Source organism: Bos grunniens, chromosome 3 (genome assembly GCF_055505025.1).
Source record: "Bos grunniens cultivar Pamir isolate PY7600 chromosome 3, Bosgru_T2T1.0, whole genome shotgun sequence".
NCBI lineage: Eukaryota > Metazoa > Chordata > Mammalia > Artiodactyla > Bovidae > Bos > Bos grunniens.
In genome coordinates, this window is record NC_141167.1 from 95,130,553 (window position 1) to 95,152,559 (window position 22,007).

The 22,007-nt window shown below is 42.7% G+C and overlaps 1 protein-coding gene across 1 annotated transcript in view; it reads left to right on the forward strand.

Annotated features, from left to right (window-relative positions):
- The window catches only part of PTGFRN (prostaglandin F2 receptor inhibitor), an 81,375-nt gene that overhangs the window by 49,785 nt on the left and 9,583 nt on the right, over nt 1-22,007 (forward strand). Inside the window, exons 5-7 of the mRNA XM_086392070.1 lie at nt 4,860-5,285; nt 9,778-10,197; nt 20,433-20,540. Coding sequence (XP_086248196.1) covers nt 4,860-5,285; nt 9,778-10,197; nt 20,433-20,540 — 954 coding nt within the window. The remainder of the gene's footprint in view (nt 1-4,859; nt 5,286-9,777; nt 10,198-20,432; nt 20,541-22,007) is intronic.

The following is a 22,007-nucleotide window of genomic DNA, read 5'->3' on the forward strand; positions in this document are numbered from 1 at the left end:
CACTGGCCTCAGTATTCTGTGAAAGGGTTGACTATGTGGGTGGGCTGTTTGTTTTAAGCTTTTGGAACAGAAGTTTACACAGTAGTAGAACAAACCACCAGCTTCAACAATTACCAATATTTTGAGATCTTACTTCATCTCTCTTCCCTCCCCTGGATACACACACACACACACACACCCTGTTCCTCTCTCTCTTTCTTTTTTTCCCCTGCCGCTCTCTTTTTTTTCCTTCTGAAAGAATTTAAAACACATCCCAGACATCATGTCATTTTGCCATTAAATACTTTAGTATGCATCTTTCACTGATAAGCATTTTTTAAACATAACCACCATTACGTTCTTAGATGATTTCTTGATGAGATCAAGCAGAATATAGCAGTAATCAGTAGTGGAATGCTTATGCTGAAAATGAGCATTTTTATGCAAAGTATTAAATTTAGTCCAATTCAGCAAGTGTGTTAATGTCTTTTATGTACAAGGCACTGTATGCACAGTGCACACAGATGAATCAAGTCGGGGGTCCCAGACCCAGTGAAGGGCCCTAATGAAGGTCCGTGAGGCAAACAGACATGTAACTGAAATTCAAGGCAATGTTCAAGGAAAGTCCTTAGAGAGCAGGGAGCCTGGCAGGTGGTAGGGTCTCTCTGAACGTTTGCTGAATAAGAAGTAGAGGTGGGATGGGCTGGTGAGTTCAAAGGAAGCCTTCCTGTTCAGTAGGAGAGGCTGTTTCTGTCTGTTCAGAGTGAGGTCTGTGTACCTTGGACCATGAGGAACAGGCCCAATCTCTGCCAACAGTTTTTAAAAATTGTGAAACAGCAATAAAGGAAGATTTCCACACATGCACCAAAACAAAAAGGAAATAAGAACCCATGCACACCCCTACCAGTCGGATGCAGTGACGTCCTATCTTCTCCAGCAGTGTAAGTCTGAAAGACGATCTCCAAGGCTGGGGGATAGTTCAGATGACCTTTGAGCATCCTCTAAACCAGGGGTCCCCAACTTCCAGGCCTCAGACCGGTATCCTGTTAGATCACCAGTGGCATTGGGTTAGAAATAAAGTGCATAATAAGTGTAATGTACTTGAGTCATTCCAAAACCACCTCCCCCCTTTCACAGTCCATGGAAGCATTGTCTTCCCCGAAATCAGTCCCTGGTGCCAAAAAAGATTAGGGGCCACTGCTTTAAACCACCGTAACTTACGCCTTGTAAGTTCACAAAAATCCACGTGTCTGTTTGTTTTTTAATTAGGTTCCTCCTCTGGGGACCTAAGATTTAGTTTTAACAGAGAGCAAGGAGACCAGCCTGTCAACGAAGAGACTTTGCTCTTCTGCCAAGCCAGATGCACACATGCTGTACCCCCTGTGCTGTCCTCGCTCCACATTTGAATACACAGACTTAAACAGACCCTCTGTGGGGAGCGGAGGAGAGGAATCTGTTCAGTCTTTTACTCCGTGCTTGACTCAGCAGGTGTCCCAGGCGCTCAGGCAGAGGCGGCAGCAGGAAGAAGGCAGAGGAGGCGATGAGGGAGTGGAGTCTAGAGTGGATACTGAGGGAAGCGGGCAATGGGGCTGGACAGAGCGGTTCTGTAGGGCCTTGAATACCAGGCTGGGGAGTGTGTTCTTAACTCAGTGCATGTGTGTGTGTGCTCAGTTGCTTCAGTTGTGTCTGACTCTGTGCGACCCCATGGACTATAGCCCTCCAGACTCTGTCCATGGGATTCTCCAGGCAAGAATACCGGAGTGGATTGCCATGCCCTTCTCCAGGGGATCTTCCTGACGCAGGGATCAAACCCGTCTTCTGCACTGGCAGAAGTGTTTACTGCTAAGCCACCAGGGAAGCCCTAACTCATTAGATGACAGGAAAAGCTGTGGCAGCCTTCTTGAACAGATGCCCTAGTGCTGGTGTGGACTGAGAGGCACGTTGGAAGGTTATCACTATAGTCTTGGATGGAGGCAGCGAGCCAGGATGGGAGTGGCGGTTGTGAGGTTTTCACTTCTATGCACAGCTATCTATCCAGCACCTACTATGTGTGAGCCCTGGACATCGAGAAGTGGCAGAGACGCTGAGGAGGTAGAATTGTGAGACTTAGGGACCATCTGCACGGAGAGTGGGAATGGGCACAGGGGTGAAGAATGGGGTCTGGTACCAGGAACAGTGGTTGAAAAGGTACAGGGAGGAGCCGGCTGTCTTTGTTTGTGGGGGGTGGTGTGTTTGTGCCCCTGCTTTGGCCCCAGCTCTTTCTTAGTCTCCAGTTTCAAACGATGGCACCAAGCTTTGTCCTTGGCATCTTGACTTGGTGTCTCCATTGCATCTCAACAATAACGTGTTTGCAACCCAGTTCATCTTGCTCCCCACCTGCCTCTGCCAGTATACCCTCTCTCCCCCAACCCCAGGGCTAAGCAACCAGTCTAAGCACTTTCACCTATATTTTAACTACTAATCCTCATGATAACATCATGAGGTGGTTACTGTTATTCTCCCCAGTTTTGCAGATGAACCACTAGAGAGCTTGAGTAATCTGCCCAGTGTCACACAGCCAGTCATGGCACAGTCAGGTTCAGACCCAGTCTGTCTTCCAGACCCTGGCTCCTCACCACTGCTCTTTACGGCTTCACGGTTTGTTGTTCAGGTTAATGTGGTGACCCATGGGAAGGGTCAGAGCGCAGCAGGTTGCTCCTGCTTCGAGAGGACTCTGGTGATTCGGTGTTCGTGGCTGATCCTGCCAGGACTGAGGAGGGCAGTCTGCTGCATGCACAACCTGTTCAACTCTGTCCTTTCCGCATTAAGTAAACTTGGTTGACCTTGTCCTCACCCCTGCTGCCGTGCCCAACTCTGACATGAGGGAAGGATCTGAAACCCTGGATGTGGGGTCATTTGGGAATGCCTTGCCTTATGCATGTGACATTTCAGTGTCAGCTGCAGAGTCAGCAGTTGCTGGAGAGGCAGTGTGTGTGTTAGCACTCTGCCCAGGGCCAGGAAACCCCCCAGCGATGCGTCGTCAACGCATTCACCTCTGAGACAAGGTGGCAGATGATAGTCTAGCGTGTTTCTCTGTAACATCCGTGTCACTGCAGACATTCTCTCATCAGCAGGCAGAGCAGCATTGATTGAACTTTTTGTGGCACGGGGTCCAGCCTCACTTGCAACTAAATGCTTGTGAATATGACATTTGAGGGGATTAAGATTTTGAGTTCTTTCCATTTCCTGGCCACTGAATCACTCTTGGGGAAGTCATGATGTTATACATTTCGTTAGAAGTATAAATCACAAAAGAACAGTTCCTTGACCTCAGCAGTTTATAATTTGTATGAGTCATAAATAAAAGCAACATTAAATAAAACTAAACTGTCTGATGGAGGTGATGTGAATATCGTATTGACAAATGGAAAATTCTGTGTAGGTAGAATTATTCTTCTCCTAACAGGCAAAGTGCTACAGGAGAAAAATGTAGCCTTTTTAAAAGGCTTCACACCAAGTGACTACTGCATAGAAGGCTGTGTATTTGGAGCTTGGGGACAAGACCTTCAAGCAGGGAGTAACTTGCTGCTTATGGGAGCGCAGAGAAAGGGTGTCACGCTCTGGGGACCCAGGAAGGGGGCGCAGAGGAGATGAAAGAAAGAGCGCATTTGTAGTGAAGTCAAGAGGAGAGGCCTCGGCAGACAGGTCACCAGAGGTGTGAGACTGTGATGAACAGAGGACTTCAGATGACTAGGTGTGACACCCAGAGAGGGTGGTGGTGGAGGGAAGGAAGCGTGAAGGGGCCTCGGTAGGAGTTTCTGGGAGGCTGTGAAATGTTGAGTTGCAAAAATGGATTAGATGCCAACATGACCTCGTAGCAGGAAGGCTTTTTATACAAGTGAAAAAGAACCGGCCTGTGACAGTGGCAGTGGGGACATGAGGAGAACGCTGACTTCCCTCCCTTCCTCATCAGAACCTGCCTGGCGAGAAGCAGAGTGGTCATCATGAGCAGGCTTTACTAGAGCCAGGATCACAGTGAGCTAGCTTCAGGGTTGGTGGAATTGAATGGGAGAGTTACATGTGTCAGTGGAAAAAAAATGCTATTTGGGGAGTTTAAGTATGACTATACAGGGGGACTTCCCTGGTGGCTTAGAGGGTAAAGAATCTGCCTGCAGTGCAGGAGACCTGGGTTCAATCTCTTGGGTTGGGAAGATCCCCTGCAGAGGAGAATGGCAACCCACTCCAGTATTCTTGCCTAGAGAATCCCATGAACAGAGGAGCCTGGCCAGCTACAGTCCATGGGGTCGCAAAGAGGTGGACATGACTGAGCGACCAACATACATGGGGAATGAGGATCTTGGCTTTGGACCAAAGCCAAGGATGGCAGGAACCGGAGCCATGGGGGGTTGACTGGCCTCAAGGACAAAATGTATTCTGAGATTCTGAGATTTTCCAGTGAGGGCTTTGGAGGTCTCTGGGCACTGCCTGGCATGCTAGAGGACATGTTGGTCAAGCATGGATACCAGTTAAGAGATTCTCAAAAGACTAACCTCCAGGGGAAACTGACAGCCGACCCCACCCCTCTGGGAAGATAAAGACTCTGATTGGAGATATTTAGCTTCTGGCCTTGGGAGTTTTTCTTGAGGGTCATAGTGGGGCCAGTGTTTGTCAAGTTTTGTGATAACAAAACTTGTGATATCAAGTTTTGTGACAACCTCAGAGGATCCTTGTGCATTGTAAAGACTTCAGTTTCTTTCTCTGTAGTTGGTAGGATGGGCATTTAATCGTCAGGACAAGAATAGTGCTTGTCTTGTTCCTTTTGTTAATTCTTGGGAAATTGCTGTGTCTGATTTGATTGGTTGATTTTTTTTTTTCTTTTATCCTGGCCCCCTCTTATTCAGAACCAGACTATCAGGTGTACCTGAATGCTTCTAAGGTCCCCGAGTTCTCAGACGACCTCACCGAGCTAGAATGCCGGATAGTGGATGTGAAGAACCCAGAGGCGAGCGTCCGTTTCACAGTGTCCTGGTACTACAGGGTGAATCGGCGCAATGACGATGTGGTGACCAGCGAGCTCCTGGCCGTCATGAATGGGGACTGGACACTCAAGTACGGAGAGCGGAGCAAGCAGCGGGCCCGGGAGGGAGACTTCATTTTTTCTAAGGAGCACCCAGACACGTTCAATTTCCGGATCCAAAGGACTACAGAGGAAGACAGGGGCAATTATTACTGTGTTGTGTCTGCCTGGACCAAACAGCGTAACAATAGCTGGGTGAAGAGCAAGGATGTCTTCTCCAAGCCCATCAACATATTTTGGGCGTTGGAAGGTAGGCACTTTCTTCTCGTTCATGAACATTTTTGGTTTGTTTTGGCTTTGGTCGTCCTGCTCTGCATTTCAGATTCACAGTCACCTGGCAGGTTTCCCTTTACACGAGGAATCTAAGAAATGCAGTCAAGAGACTGTTCCTTTTATCCTCAGCATGAATCCCTTTGCAGTGCTGACCCTGAGAGGGATAAGTCCTAATGAGAGGGCTGGGGCTTGGTTGGAGATAGAAGATCATCTCGCGGAAGCTCTCAGGTGCCCAGAGAAGCCATCAGCACTCTTGCTCCGTTGGCTGGTCTCAAGCGAAACTTCACACAGTCCTTTGGGGATATTTCAGTGTCCATGAGTTCCCGCTAGACGCAGGCACATTCGAGATAATCCCAGAGTGAGTGGGCAGCCCCAGGCCATGGCACCTGCCCCTGAGCGGCCAGTCACCCATTCAGAGAGACCGTTCCTGGGGCTAGCTGACAAGAACTCCAGGGAAACAGTTTCTTTGATGCAGTCTCCTGAATGCTCAGAGCCCTGTGTGCCTTGGAACATCAGACTGGTCAAGGCTTTTATCCTCTGTCTCGTCTGTCACTGCAGGAAGGCCAGGCCTCCTGGGACCTCCTTCACAGCCCTCCACATGCTTTTGTAGCCTCATTGCCATGCCTCTGAAATCCCCAAACCCCACACTGGGCCCTCTAGAACTTGGCAAAATCTCCCGCTTCCTGACCTCATCTCTGAATATTCCTTTCTCATTCTCCCAGTAAATATGCCCCACCTAGCTCTCCCCAAGGACACCATTTTCCCCGAAGTCTTCCTGAGTGGTGCTGTTTTCTTCTCACTGTGTAATCCATTCTAGATGGGGCAGGTGCCCTGCTCATCCCTCACTGCAGCCTCCAGGCCCTTTTCCCTCCTCCCTAAAAACATCCAACTTCAGGTCTCCAGTCATCAGATGGTTGAACCTCCTCTCATTGCCATCACTCCTGGGTCCTCCCCATGCATTCTGTGGAGATGCTCACTCTTGTTTCACAGTCCCTCTGTCTTGCTGTCTTCATGATCCTTATAGGCACTGGGTCATATTTGGCTGCATGTTGGAGTCACCCGAGGAGCTTTAAAAAAGTACTGAAGCTTAAGTCACACAAGAGGTTCTGTCTTAACTGGCCTGAGGTTATTTGCAATCTGGGCATTGAAATTTTCAGATGCACCCAAGATGGTTCTCAGGGGCATCTGAGGTTGAGAAGCCTTTCATTCTCAGTCTCCTGTCCCCTTCTCTAGTCATCATGACCTTTGTCCTGTTTGGGTTATTCACTTTCAAGCTTACACCCTACACTAGAAATCTCACTTCTGATAACTGAGAGCCCTCCATACTCTGAATTCCACGCAGCCTATCCTCTCAACACACCTATCTTTCTAGATCACTCCCATTGTTGCCCATTGGCCTATTTAACAAGCTGTTAGATCTCTTGTTGTGGTCTTTTTAAATTAAAGCTAAGCTAATCTTGATCAAAAAAGATCTTCACGACCCAAATAATCACGATGGTGTGATCACTCACCTAGAGCCAGACATCCTGGAATTCCAGGTCAAGTGGGCCTTAGGAAGTATCACTACAAACAAAGCTAGTGGAGGTGATGGAATTCCAGTTGAGCTATTTCAAATCCTGAAAGATGATGCTGTGAAAGTGCTGCACTCAATATGTCAGCAAATTTGGAAAACTCAGCAGTGGCCACAGGACTGGAAAAGGTCAGGTTTCATTCCAATTCCAAAGAAAGGTGATGCCAAAGAATGTTCAAACTACCCACACAATTGCATTCATCTCAAACACGGTGGTAAAATAACGCTCAAAATTCTCCAAGCCAGGCTTCAACAGTACTTGAACTGTGAACTTCCAGATGTTCAAGCTGGATTTAGAAAAGGCAGAAGAGCCAGAGATCAAATTGCCAGCATCCTTTGGATCATCGAAAAAGGAAGAGAGTACCAGAAAAACATCTACCTTTGCTTTATTGACTATGCCAAAGCCTTTGATTGTGTGGATCACAACAAACTGTAGAAAATTCTTCAAGAGATGGGAATACCAGACCACCTGACCTGCCTCTTGAGAAATCTTTATGCAGGTCAGGAAGCAACAGAACTGGACATGGAACAAGAGAATGCTTCCAGATTGGGAAAGGAGTACGTCAAGGCTGTATATTGTCACCCTGCTTATTTAACTTATATGCAGAGTACATCATGAGAAATGCTGAACTGGATGAAGCACAAGCTGGAATCAAGATTGCCAGGAGAAATATCAATAACCTCAGATATGCATATGACACCATCTTATGCCAGAAAGCGAAGAAGAACTAAAGAGCCTCTTGATGAAAGTGAAAGAGGAGAGTGAAAAAGTTGGCTTTAAGCTCAACATTCAGAAAACCAAGATCATGGCATCTGGTCCCATCACTTCATGGCAAATAGAGGGGGAAACAGTGGAAACAGTGACAGGCTTTATTTTGGGGGGCTCCAAAATCACTGCAGATGCTGACTGTAGCCATGAAATTAAAAGACTCTTGCTCCTTGGAAGAAAAGTTATGACCAACCTAGACAGATTATTAAAAAACAGAGACATTACTTTGCCAAAGTAATAGTAATCATCTAGTCAAAGCTATGCTTTTTCCAGTAGTCATGTATGGATGTGACAGTTGGACAATAAAGAAAGCTGAGCGCCAAAGAATTGATGCTTTTGAACTGTGGTGTTGGAGAAGACTCTTGAGAGTCCCTTGGACTGCAAGGAGATCCAATCAGGCCATCCTGAAGGAAATCAGTCTTGAATATTCATTGAAAAGACAGATGCTGAAGCTGAAACTCCAATACTTTGTCCACCTGATGCAAAGAAGTGACTCATTTGAAAAGATCCTGATGCTGGGAAAGATTGAAGGCAGGAGGAGGAGTTGACAGAGGATGGGATGGTTGGATGGCATCACCCGCTCAATGGACATGAGTTTGAGTAAACTCCCAGAGTTGGTGATGGACAGGGAGGCTGGCGTGCTGCAGTCCATGGGGTCGCAAAGAGTCAGCCATGACTGAGCGACTGAACTGAACTGAACTGAGTCTTGATCTTGCTTCCCCCACCTCCATCTTTCTATTCTCCACACCCCTTGCCTACCCCTTTCTATTTCTTTCCTTTGATTTGTCTGTCCTCAGCATCTCTACTTTGTCTCCTCCTGTTCTCTAATCTCCTCTCGTCTGGCTTTTGATCCAGATGACTAGTGAGTGACATATTGCAAAATCTAATGGTTAGTCATCTTACTTGACTTACCAGGATTTACCACGATGATCATTCCCTCTTCTTGGAAATACTTTGGGTTCTCCTTGGTTTGTGGGACACCATCCTCTCTGGGCTGTTTTCTAACCTTGACCTCTTCTCAGCTTCCTTTGCTGCTTTCTGTTACTTTTCTGACCCTCAAACATTAGATGCCTGAGGATACAGTCCTTGAACTCTTTTCCTGTTTAACCTCTAGTTATCTCTTCTAATCTCACAAATTGAAGCTTCAAGAAAGAATGTGAATGGCTCAGTGGAACCTCAGGAATCAGTAATTCTGGAGAGACCCTGTGACATACGTGTTGTCCTAATAGTTTGATGGAACAACTATTCCTCAAAAAACCCCAACATAAAAATTTTGTTTTGTAACTGGATGGGTTACAGAATTATATCATTAAAGGGTAAAAGAGTTATATTTAACTCATTTATCCATCCACTCAGCAAACATTTAGGTATCTTCCAGGTGCCTGGAAGATATTGAGCTATTAATATTATAATATAGATGAATTCTAATGTGTATATGCTTAGAGATTAATTTTTTTTTTTTACAGAGAGACAGGAAGTAACACACTTAAACCTTTAAGATAGTAGCCTTGGATGCTGGTTCAGAATTAAAGTTAATTAAATTTTAATTGCATCTCTGGAAATGACTATGCATCTTTGTAGTCAGATCTTCATACACAGATCTACACGTGTATGTTGCAGTCACTTTAGTAATGACCTGTTCTATAATGTTACCATCGTATGGTGAAACAGCAGTAGAACCCATTTCTCACTTGCTCTGGTACTGTCCTTGCACCCAGGGGAGCCCCAGTGGGGAGAGGCAGGTGGAACTGCCTAGAGCTGCATCTTCCCCACTTTACTAGAAGCAAGTTCTCGCTCACATCCGTGGTGGCACCAGTAGCTTCCCAAATTCTCACTCTGGGTGAGACTTCTCAAGGACTTGAAAATCCTTAAAAGCAAATTCTCACCCATCGATCCTCTGTTCCCTCACACCTATTAAATTGAGGCAGACTGCTCTGCCTCCTGCAGCGTGGTGGTGTTCAGTCTACTTCCTGACACACACTATTTTCTTTCTGAGTTTCCAGATTTTCCCAAATGCTATTGTGCGGCAATTTGCAAATAAATTTCTATTTCCTTGACATTGTGCTTTCAGATACATATCCATTTAGCTAATCCTGTTAGAAATCACATCTTTCTGGTACTTCATTGCAGATTCTGTGCTTGTGGTGAAGGCAAGGCAGCCCAAGCCTTTCTTCGCTGCCGGAAATACATTTGAGATGACTTGCAAAGTGTCTTCCAAAAATATTAAGTCGCCACGCTACTCTGTTCTCATCACGGCTGAGAAACCTGTTGGGGACCTCTCTAGTCCCAACGAAACCAAGTACATCATCTCCCTGGACCAGGATTCCGTGGTGAAGCTGGAGAACTGGACAGATGCATCGCGGGTGGATGGTGTTGTGTTAGAGAAAGTGCAGGAAGATGAATTTCGCTATCGAATGTACCAGACTCAGGTCTCAGATGCAGGCCTATACCGCTGTGTGGTGACAGCCTGGTCTCCTGTCAGGGGCAGCCTATGGCGAGAAGCAGCAACCAGTCTCTCCAATCCTATTGAGATAGACTTCCAAACCTCAGGTGAGCAGGGGAGCTTGGTAAGTCATAGATTGACTGGAAGAGACCCTAGGGTTTTGATCCAGTGTCTTCATTTTTTTTAAACAGCTTAATTGAGATGTAATTCACATGCCATGCAATTCACCCATCTAAATACATAGTATGTATTTAAATACACTATGTGTGTGCTCAGTTGTGTCTGACTCTTGGTGAGCCCATGGACTATAGCCCACCTGGCTCCTCTGTGCATGGGATTTCCCAGGCAAGAACGCTAGAGTAGGTTGCCATTTCCTTCCCCAAGTCATCCTTCCAACCCAGGGATTGAACCCGAGTCTCCTACATGTGCTGGAGGATTCTTTACCACTGAGGCAACAGAGAATATACTATACTATAGTATATTTAGTATTTAAATACTATACTATGGTGTTGGGTTGGCCAAAAAGTCCATTCAAGTTTTTCCATAAGATGTTACAGAAAAAACCCAATCAAGCTTTTTTGGCCAACCCAATATTTATACTACACTATTAATATAAATGCATAGTATATTCACAGAGTTGTGTGACCCTCACCACTATCAATTACAGAACATTTTCATTACAATCAATAGAAACCTGCACCCTCAGCTGACACCCTCAGTCCTCCCCCTCAACACCCCCGACTCTGCTCCCCAACCTCCTGTCCCCTGGCAACCACTTATTTCGTTCTGTCTCTATAAACTTGCCTATTCTGGACATTTCACATAAACGGAATGTAATATAGAGCTTTGTGTCTGGCTTTTTTCATGTAGCATGTTTTCAAGAGTCACCCACATTGTAATATGTATCAGTACTTTGTTCTTTTTATTTTTTTTAGTATTTTTTCTTTTTTGTTCTATGTCTATATTTTTTTGGTTGTACCTTGCAGCTTGTTGGGTCTTAGCTCCCTAACCAGGAATTGAACCTGTGCCCTCAGCAGTGAAAGCAAGAATCCTAACCATTGGACCGCTAGGGAATGTTGTATATATACATTAATGTTAGAGAGTTGCAGCCTTTTATTTAGTACCCAGAGAATGCCAGTAATTTAACATGCTATCTTGGTAAATGTTGCTCACAGAGTTTTAACAAGAACAAAAATAAATGTAATAATTTCTGTGTCATCTTTGGCATGTTGTAAATTCAAAATGTTAGCTGCTTTTTCTTTTTAGCAGCACTGAGAGGAAAAAAACAGTAAAAAACTGTAAAATGCAGTTCTGGATTTGGTCTTACATGAAAAATGTAGTACAATGAAAACTTGAATGTCAAAAGGAACAGTGCTTTAAAGAAGAAAAGGAGAGTTAGTTGCTCAGTTGTGCCCAACTCTTTGCGACCCCATGGACAATAGCGAACCAGGCTCCTCTGTCCAATGAATTCTCCAGGCAATAATACTGGAGTGGGTTGCCATTCCCTTCTCCAGGGGATCTTCCCAACTCAGGGATTGAACCCAGGTCTCCTGCACTGCTGGCAGATTCTTTACCATCTGAGCCACCATTGAAGCCTGCTTTAACTAAACCATTTATAAAATAAATGAGATATAAACTCCTAGTCAGAAAAAGAAAATATCATTGTCTGAATATTGGGGACCTTTCGTTTCATTTGCAGCTTTAAAGTTTTTAAGTACCTGTGAATCAAATTTACACACAACTTTTACTTAATGTCATTTTTGTCTTGAGAAATGCAAAATAATGCCAGTAAATACATTTTGTATATCAGAAAATAAGTTTAGAAATCTCAAAGTGCTTGGAAAGTGTTAGCAAGACTTTTTTTTTTTTGGTGGCTATAGCAAACTGTTCTCTCTGCATAAACCTGTGTAACTCACAACTACAAATACCACTGATTGTTTTTTAAAGAATCAAACACAGGAAAACCACATATTCCCTCCTTTTTGTACTTGAGCATTTAATGCAAAATAAACTCTCATTAGCACTTCATTTTTATGACTGAATAATATTCTATAATGTGAGTATACCACATTTTATCTATTCATCAGCTAATGGACATTTGAATGTTTGCAGTTCTTGATTATTCTGAGTAATGCTGCTGTGAACATCTGGGTGCAGATTTTTGTGTGAACATACTACCTTTACTTTGACCCTCATTTATTCCCCAAATATCTATTTATTTCTTTTTGGTTGTGCTGTGTCTTTGTTGCTGTACACAGGCTTTCTCTAGTTGCTGAGAGTGGGGGCTGCTTTCTAGCTAGTTGCCCTGTGTGGGCTTCTGACTGTGGTGGCTTCTCTTGTTGCAGAGCGCAGGGTGTAGGCGTGCAGGCTTCAGTAATTGCAGCTCCCCAGCTCTGGAGCACAGGGTCAGTAGTTGTGGCACACAGGCTTAGTTGCCCTGCAGCCTGTGAAGTCTTCCCAGGCCAGGGATTGAACTCATATCCCCTGCGTTGCGAGGCAGATTCTTAACCACTGGCCTCCCAGGGAAACCCAACCCCCTCATTTTTAAAACAGATCAGTTGACACACAGCTATATCAAATCCTTCAGGGAACATGGCAGAGTATAAAGATAAGAGGGAACTGGGCCTCTAGAGGGATTAAATGACTTGCCAAGAGTGAAAGATTCAGAGCTAAGACCCAAGTTTTATCCAGCTCATAGCTTTCACTCTTTGAGGTCCCTAGGACTGAAGGTGGTAGGTGCTATTCTTGGTCTGATTTATCACAGCAATATTTCCATACACGAGTGAGTATCCCAACCTTGGGCCTCACCTTTGCTTTTGGACTGGGAAAAGATTTCCAATTAGTCGAGTCTCCACAGCTGTGCTGGTATGTGTGACTGTGTCTGTCAATCTGCTTTGTTAAGAGTAATTATTAGCAGTGTTCATCTGTGAGAGGGTTAATTAAAACAGGAGCATTTTGGTGTCTGTTCTGAATGATTTATCTTTGGTAAGTCAAATGTTTTTATGCCTTAAGTTGGGAAGATCTACTTTTTTTTTTTAATAGCATGCATCAGTTCAGTTCAGTTCAGTTGCTCAGTTGTGTCCAACTCTTTGCGACCCCATGAATCGCAGCACGCCAGGCCTCCCTGTCCATCACCAACTCCCGGAGTTCACTCAGACTCACGTCCATCAAGTCAGTGATGCCATCCAGCCATCTCATCCTCTGTTGTCCCCTTCTCCTCCTGCCCCCAATCCCTCCCAGCATCAGAGTCTTTTCCAATGAGTCAACTCTTCTCATGAGGTGGCCAAAGTACTGGAGTTTCAGCCCCAGCATCATTCCTTCCAAAGAAATCCCAGGGCTGATCTCCTTCAGAATGGACTGGTTGGATCTCCTTGCAGTCCAAGGGACTCTCAAGAGTCTTCTCCTACACCACAGTTCAAAAGCATCAATTCTTCAGTGCTCAGCCTTCTTCACAGTCCAACTCTCACATCCATACATGACCACAGGAAAAACCATAGCCTTGACTAGACGGACCTTTGTTGGCAAAGTAATGTCTCTGCTTTTGAATATGCTATCTAGGTTGGTCATAACTTGCCTTCCAAGGAGTAAGCGTCTTTTAATTTCATGGCTGCAGTCACCATCTGCAGTGATTTTGGAGCCCCCAAAAATAAAGTCTGACACTGTTTCTACTGTTTCCCCATCTATTTCCCATGAAGTGATGGGACCGGATGCCATGATCTTTGTTTTCTGAATGTTGAGCTTTAAGCCAACTTTTTCACTCTCCACTTTCACTTTCATCAAGAGGCTTTTTAGTTCCTCTTTACTTTCGTATTCTCAAATGGAAATGTTTCTTATTCATCTGTGTAATTCATTAAGCCCCTCTGACAAATCTATGTGTGTTTCAGCAGGTAGATAATTTAAAATTTTTTGATTCCCAATCTTATTTAGAATATCAAAGTGAAGGATCATCACTTTTGAGTTTAATACTGAATGTTTTCACTAAATCTGCCAGTTAGAAATTTCTAAATGTGTAAAATCATACTCACCTATAAAGATTCAAGTGTTAATTGAATCAGTACAATGAATGCAAGATATTTGTTGAATTGTACTTATATTAAAGGTAAACTAAATCTTAGTAAAGTTTATTTTATTTTAGTTTATTTTGTATTATTGTAACTTTTTATAGTGTATAATGAAATAATCTTCTGGCATCTAATAATCTCTTTTTTGTTTTTTGTTTTTTTTTAATTTTTTAATTGGAGGATAATTGCTTTACAGTGTTGTGTTGGTTTCTGTTCTGGCATCTAATAATCTCTCAACCTTTAGATTAATAAAGAGTGAATATTGATTTTAAACCCTTGGAATTAGAAAGAACAGAGAGAATACCAAGTGTCCCTTATTTATTTTCTAATAATAGCTTTTGAAATAAGGTTAATATACCATAAAATTCACCCATTCAAAATATCAATTCAATGGTTTTTAGTATATTCACAGATATATATTGTACAACCATTGCTAGTATCTAATTCTAGAACTTTTTAATCATTCCAAAAAAGCACACTCTGTACCTGTTAATAATCACTCCTAACTCTACCCCTAGCCTCTGGCAACCACTATTCTACTTTCTGTCTCTATAGATTTGCCTTTTTAAACATTTAATATGACTTGAAACGTATATGTGGGCTTTTGTATTGTCTTCTTCTCCTGTAGCATTATGTTTTCAGAGTCTATCATATTATATCATGTATCAATAACTCATTCCTTTTTGTCGCTGAATAATATTCCAGTGTGAGAATATACCACATTTTGTTTAGCTGTTCATCAGTTGATGGACCTTTAGATTGTTTCCATCTTTTGGCCATTATAATAATAATATGCTGAATAAATGTTAGTGTACAAGTTTTTATGTAGACATTAAGTTTTCATTTCTCACCTAGGAGTGATGCTGGGTCATAAGATAACTCTTTAATTCTTTGAGGAATTGCCAAATATTTTTCCAAAGCAGCTGCACCATTTTGCATTCCCACCAGCAATGTGTAAGGGTTCCAATTTGTCCTTATTCTCACTGGTTAGTTATTGTTATTCTCTGTCTTTTTTTTTTTTTTTTTAAATTATAGCCAACCTAGTATACGTGAGGGCTTCCCTCGTGGCTCAGTGGTAAAGAACCTGCCTGCCAGTGCAGGAGACATAAGAGATGAGGGTTGGATCCCCGGATCGCGGAAGATCCCCTGGAGAAGAAATGGCAACCCACTCCAGGATACTTGCCTGGGATATCGCATGGACAGAGGCCCGTGGCAGGCTACAGTCCATGGGGTCATAAAAAGAGTCAGACATGACTTAGTGACCAAAGAGCAACAACAAGTGTAAATGAAGTAGTATTTCATTGTGGTTTTAATTTGTATTTCCTTAATGACTGTTGATGTTGAGCATCTTTTCAGATATTAATAGTTTTCGGTCATATGTGTATCTTCTCTGGAGGGATGTCTTTTCATACCATTTACCCTTTTTTCATTGACTTTTTTTTTTATTGTTGGCTAGTGGAGCTTTTCGTAGTTTGAATACAAAAGTCCTTTAGCAAAATATGTGATTTGAAAATATCTATTCTGTATGTAGTCTTTTCACTTTCTTAATTGTGTCCTTTGAAGCACCCAGGTTTTTAATTTTGATGAAGTCCAATTTATCTATAGTTTATTTTTGTTGCTTGTGGGTTTGGTGTCATATCTAAGAAACCATTGCCTAATCCATGGCTGTGAGGATTTACACCTATGATTTCCTCTAAGAGTTTACGGTTTTAGCTCAAACATTCAGGGCTATGGTCCATTTTGAGTTAATTTTTGTCTGCGGTATGAAGTTGGGACTCTGCTTTATTCTTTTGTATGTGAATACTTAGTTGTCCTGACACCATTTGTTGAAAAGTCTATATTCTTTCCCCCATTGACTTTGGTACACTTGTCAAAAATAATTTAACCATAAATAAAAGGATTTATTTCTGAACTTTCAGTTCTATTCTGTTGATCCTTGTATCTTTTCCTGTACCAGAATCTCATTGTTTCATTACTATAGCTTTCTAGTAAGTTTTGAAATAAGTGTGACTCTTCTCTGACTTTGTTGTTTTTCAAAACTGTTTTGGCTTTATGGGCCACTTGCATTTCCAAATGAATTTTAGGATCAGCTCATTAATAGCTGCATTTTACAGATAACTGGGACTTTGATAGGGATTGTGCCAAATTTGTAAATCAGTTTGGAGAGTATTACCATTTAACAATATGGTTTTCTAATCCATAAACATGAGATGTCTTTCCATTTATTCGGGTCTTTTAAAAATTTTCAGTGGTGTTTGTAGTTTCCAGCATACAAATGTTGAACTTCTTTCATTAAATTTGTCCTAGGTATTTTATTGTTGATACAACTGTAAATTAATTGCTTTCCTAATTTCCTTTTCAGGTTATTTATTGTGAGTGTATAGAAACTGAACTGACTTTTATAAATTGGTCTTATATCCTGCAACCTTGCTGAAATTGTTTATTAGTCCTAATAGTTTTTTGTTGTTGTTTTTGTTGGTGGCTTAGGCTTTTTAAATATAGGACCATATCATCTGCAAATAGAGGTAGTTTTACTTCTTATATTCAGTTTTCCTTAATGCCTTCTAATTACTTTTCTTGCTTAATTGTCCTGGCTAGAATCTCTAGTAAAGTGTTGAACAGTAGTGGAACAAGTGGACATCCTTGTCTATTTCCTGATCTTGAGGGAATTTTTCCTGTTAAGTACCTTTTACCCTTAAGTATCTTGCTAGCTATGGGTATTTCATAGACAGCAAATATTGAGTTGAGGAAGTTTTCTTTCATCCCTAATCTGTTGAATGTTTTATTACGAATTAGTGTTGGGTGTTATCAAATGCTTTCTCTCTGACTATTGAGATTCAGATGAATATGTGGGTTTTGTTCTTTGCATTATCTGTTTTTATTGTCTATAGGATTTTATTCCATTTTGTTTTGCATTTGTTATTTGATGTTTCTTTAAAACTATTATGAGAAAGAAGGGAGACATAAAATCTTTTATATGTATTTCTAGGTGAGGAGTGGGTATTGAATCTATTACTCAGTTCTTTAAATCTCATCATAACAGATAAAATCACTGTAGCTTACAGGCTGAATAGACTGCTTAAGGTTTTTGCTTTATTGAATCCAGGGAGTTGTCATGGGCTCACAGTTTAATTAAGAGGAGCTGCATCAAATCTAACACCCAGCACATTACAGTAGCCCTGCATAGCTCCACGAGAATATTGACTTGATGCTGAAGAGCTTTCACTTCCTAAAAATCATCGGCACACAGTAAAATACATGTAACAGAGAGGTCTTTCCTGGTACCCACCTTTTTGTCCTCTGTTTTCAGCACACTTACCTGTTGGTATAAGGACCATGTTCCCCAAGGGGCCTTACTGAGTTGTGACATCTTCTGACTCAAAGTATCAGGGGTTTAAATGTGGTTATATGGTTTAAATGTGATGATGTTAAATATTTAATATTTGATGTTAAAAGAATAATAATAACATTTTTCTTCTTAATGGAGAAGTTTGAAAATATAATAAAATACAAGGAAGAATCACCCAATCACCCTTCATCTTACCAGAGACTGTTAATTAGTGGTATTTGTTATCTTAGAATTTTTCCCTTACATGTTTTCTTCGTGACTTTGAAATCAGGCTGTATATGCAATTTTATGACCTGCTTTCCCCCACTTTAACATTATAAGATAAGCATTTTCCATGTTATAAAAAATTATAGGTAAATACCAACTTTAATGACTACACCTGCTAGAATTTGGCTAACCACTTCCCTACTGATGACATGCAGATGGTCTGCAGTTTTGGCTTTCACAGAAATACTGTCCTTTATAGCCTTTTCTTAGGGGCTAGAGTTGGAGCATGGTTTGTGTCAATGTTTGTGTTTAAAAGTTAAGTGGTCCGTGTACTCTACAGATAGGAACCTGGGGACATGTAGTGGCCCTAGAAGTTCACTTAGATTATCTGTGCCATAATCTGTCATCTGTGAAGTTAACCAGACACATTCCCTCACAAAAGCAGCATTACCCAGAAATTGACCACAATAAAAATATTTCTAAGCCTGGGATAATGACCCGTATTAACAGTGAGTTGTTGATTTCGTCCGAAGGAAATCCACTGCTGTGACCAGTTCACAATGCAGGCCTTTTCCTTGGTCCTCGTCTGTGTGGTGAGAATGGCACAGATCCTCTGTTGTTCCCACGGCCACGAGGAGAAACGAGAACTGTAACGTGTGATCCAGAAGGCATGTTGGGTTTCTTTGGAAATGTAAAGGAAAGAAAGTGAAATTTGTCCAAATTAGGTAGGGAAATGTGTCCAAATAAGGTAAAGAAAATATGTCCAAATTTCTTAGCTGTTTCTAATTAAGTAAAGAGGAACCGGAATCCACCATGAGGCTCTCCTTGTGTTTTATTATCTCATGTTCTCTGAGAAGGCGCCTGGAACACTTTAAGAAAGCCCCATAGTATAGTTCTATTTTTAACCATGAAATTTCGAGTCAGAGAAAAAAAACGTAGTCCCCGTTGCTCACCATGGTTGCTACTAACCTGTCCTCACAGATGACCATAAATGGCATGAAGTCCCCCCAGTCATCACCACTGAGCCAACTCAGACAACGGGCTTGATCCTTTCCCACCTCACTGCTATAAACAGAGCAGATCCAGGGTGGTAAGGACCTGAGCAAACCGTGGCCAAGAGCCCAGTTACTTGAGGGACATGATGCCCAGAAGTGGGTAAAGTTTCCTTGTCCTGTTCGCTTTCATCCCATTCCCTGTGTCTTGGAACTGCCATTCTGTTGGGTTCTCCATCCCCTAGGCCCAATCTGAGTGCTCAGCAGAACCAACCAGAGCTGTCTGATGCCTCAAGGTTTCCATGTTCTACAACCATCCTTCACCTTTCTCCCAGCAAACACAGATTACTCATGAACTCCGTGTTAGAAAAGCCCTCTGTTGAATTCATCTTACTACTCATGTTGAAATAAAAGTATAGGCTTTTCAATTCTTTGCCTCATTGGTTCACATGACCTTTTACTCTCTTTCTCACAGTCATTTCTTTTGGATGTTAAAAAGTACCTTTTCCTTCCTGATAATCTGATTGTAAAGGTAGCTACATCTGTATTCTTAGCTTTGAATGAATTTCAGAATCAGTGTCCAGGGCCATCTATCTTTGCTTTCAAGAAAACGCAAGGGAAATCCCATAGCATTGGTATTCTGGAATCATCTTCGGGCTTGCCTATTCCTAGATGTTAGAATTGGGATATGGTAACTGTTAAGCTCTTAGGATCAGATTAGCTTAAAGCTGCTTAATAATCTCACCTAAAAAGTAAGCTATCAAAGGGTTAAAACCAAAGAATGCAGTACCTAGCCCCTCTCTCTGCCTCAGGAGGGGATTGGAGCCACAGATTTCTTCCATACAAGGCATACCTTTTTTTAATATAAGTCATTTATTTGTGCCTAGTAATGAAACAGCCAATGATAATTATCCCTACAGCCAAATGCATCCAACTGACTGTGGTAAATATTACTAACTTCTAGCCCTAAATTATTTTTATTTTACCCTTCATATTTTCTTGTCCATACGTATGCTCATTACCTTACAACTTACAGCAGTGAATCAGTGATACTGTGAGGAGTCAGCATGGTTTGTGTAGATCCATCTTCTGGCCTTTGGGAGAAGTAAGGGGGTCATTTATAAAAGTAAACTGGGTATTGAGGGAGAATTCCAGTGAAGCAGGCAGGGACAGGTCCTATCTGGGTGGTATTTAAAAGGAATTTACAAGCTGCCTCCGTTTCCCCCAGCAGAGTGAAATCGCCTTCAGCCGAACCTTGTAGCAACATCATCATTGTTGGCTTGCCCATCTCCCTACTGGATGTCAGCCTCGTAACAGCAGGGCCCGATGCCAGCACCCAGCACAATGAAGCTACTCAGTCTGTTGGGACCAAAAGCGTCCCTGCCTTAGTCCCAAGTGCTCTGATCTCTGAGCCACTCTGGCCTGGAAGTGAACTGTGTGGAGCCAGAAACATCCCTGACTGTACCAGGATGGGAGGTGGGGTGGTCTTGAAATGAGACAGTGGTTGGAATCTTAAGGTGAAGCTCAGTTGGAAGTAGCTTAATTCATGTCTCTCTGAAAAGAAGAAAAACATCCTTAAAAACCTATTTTGTGGACTTAAAAACCTGTTTAGTGGATTTCTAGCCCAGTTCCAAGGAAAGGGAGCCCACATTTAGATGTACATTTGTGCACCAAGAATGGGGTTTGAACAAAAGTGTGAAAGAGGATCATGAAGTGATGTTACTTTCTTCCAGGTCCTATATTCAATGCCTCTGTGCATTCGGACACGCCGTCGGTTATCCGGGGAGATCTCATTAAATTGTTTTGCATCATCACTGTCGAAGGAGCAGCCTTGGATCCAGGTACCTCTCTCCATCCTTTCCCCTTCCTCATACTGCTTTTCTAAGTGTTTCTCATATCATCCCTACTGTGTTACAAATGTGAAGGTCGGGGATTGGATTGGCTATTTATTCCCAAAGTGCCTAGCTCGGTCCTTTGTATTCAGTAGATATTTACTGAGGACTTGTTAAAGTGGATGCCACTATCTGTTAGATGGTTTGAAAACACAGCTAGACATTTGAATGTAAGTTCTCATGGTGATCCGGTGGCCACTTCAGGGGCTAATTCAAGCTGGTTTGCAACCCACTGGAAGAGTCCAGCTCCCTTCCATTTTGTCTTTCGTTTATTCCTTCAAATAGTTATTGAACTCCTATAAACAGATGCTGTTCTAGATACTGGGAATAGAGAGGCATGATCAAAATATTCTACGTCTTCTTTCATGGCGCTTGCAGCCTGGTTTATTAAACAGACAAGAAAGAAATCACCATATATGTAGTATCAGATAGTGATTAACACTTGAGAAATACAAATCAGAGTAAATGAGTGGCAAGTAACCAGAGTATGCTATTGCAGTTTAAACTTTTAGGAAATCTTTGTAAATCTTTTCTCTGCAGAAAATATTAGCAGGGCCAACAGGATGCCCAAGAGTTGTGGGCCAGCAGCCTTACACCTTTCCTGCTTGGCCCCCTTAGTATGAGGTGCTGTGCTTCTCACTTAGATCCTCAGGGTTTGAAAGAATATTAAATGTATGCAGGTGTGTCTCTGCCTCCTACAGAGCCTGTGGAGACCCTGACTCCCTGCCTAGGGGCCGCCCGTGCTCTGACCTCTGGTGTCTTGTGCTGCCTTCTCCATCGTAGGCAGAGCCTTGACCTCACACAGATTAGCACCTTGAAAAGGCCAAATTGTGCAGAGCTCACTGAGTTCTTTGCGGAGACCACTGGACATGTGGCCCTGGGGTGGAAATGAAGCAGGTCTTCGTTCTATGTTAAGGGCAAGCTGTCCGTAAACTGAGGGTGGGCTGTAGTTGATCTTGTGTGACCAACAGGAGCAGAGGCCCGGGCCTCCACCCGCTGAGGTCTGACTCCTGCATGGCCCCCAGCTGAAGGTTCACGTGTGTCTAGCTCAGGGTCAACAAATCTCTCTGTAAGGGACCCAGGTAGGGAGTATTTTCAGTTTTTTTGACTCTGTGGGCCAGATGATCTCTGAGGCAGTTACTCTACTCTGCTGTTGTAGAGGGAAAGCAGCCAAAGAGAATAAACAAATGGGCCTGGCTGTGTTCCAGTGAAACTTTATTTACAAAAACAGGTGGTGGGCTGGCTTGACCTGCAGGCTACAGTTTACTGAACCCTGCACAAGTTGATTGATACCAAAATTGACTCTTGTCAGGAACCTAAATATGATTGAGCTTTAGAGGGAAAAAAAAAAAAAAAAGGAGAAGGGTTTATGGAAAACATAAGAAAAGGAAAAGGGAAAAAAAAACCATCCAAAAC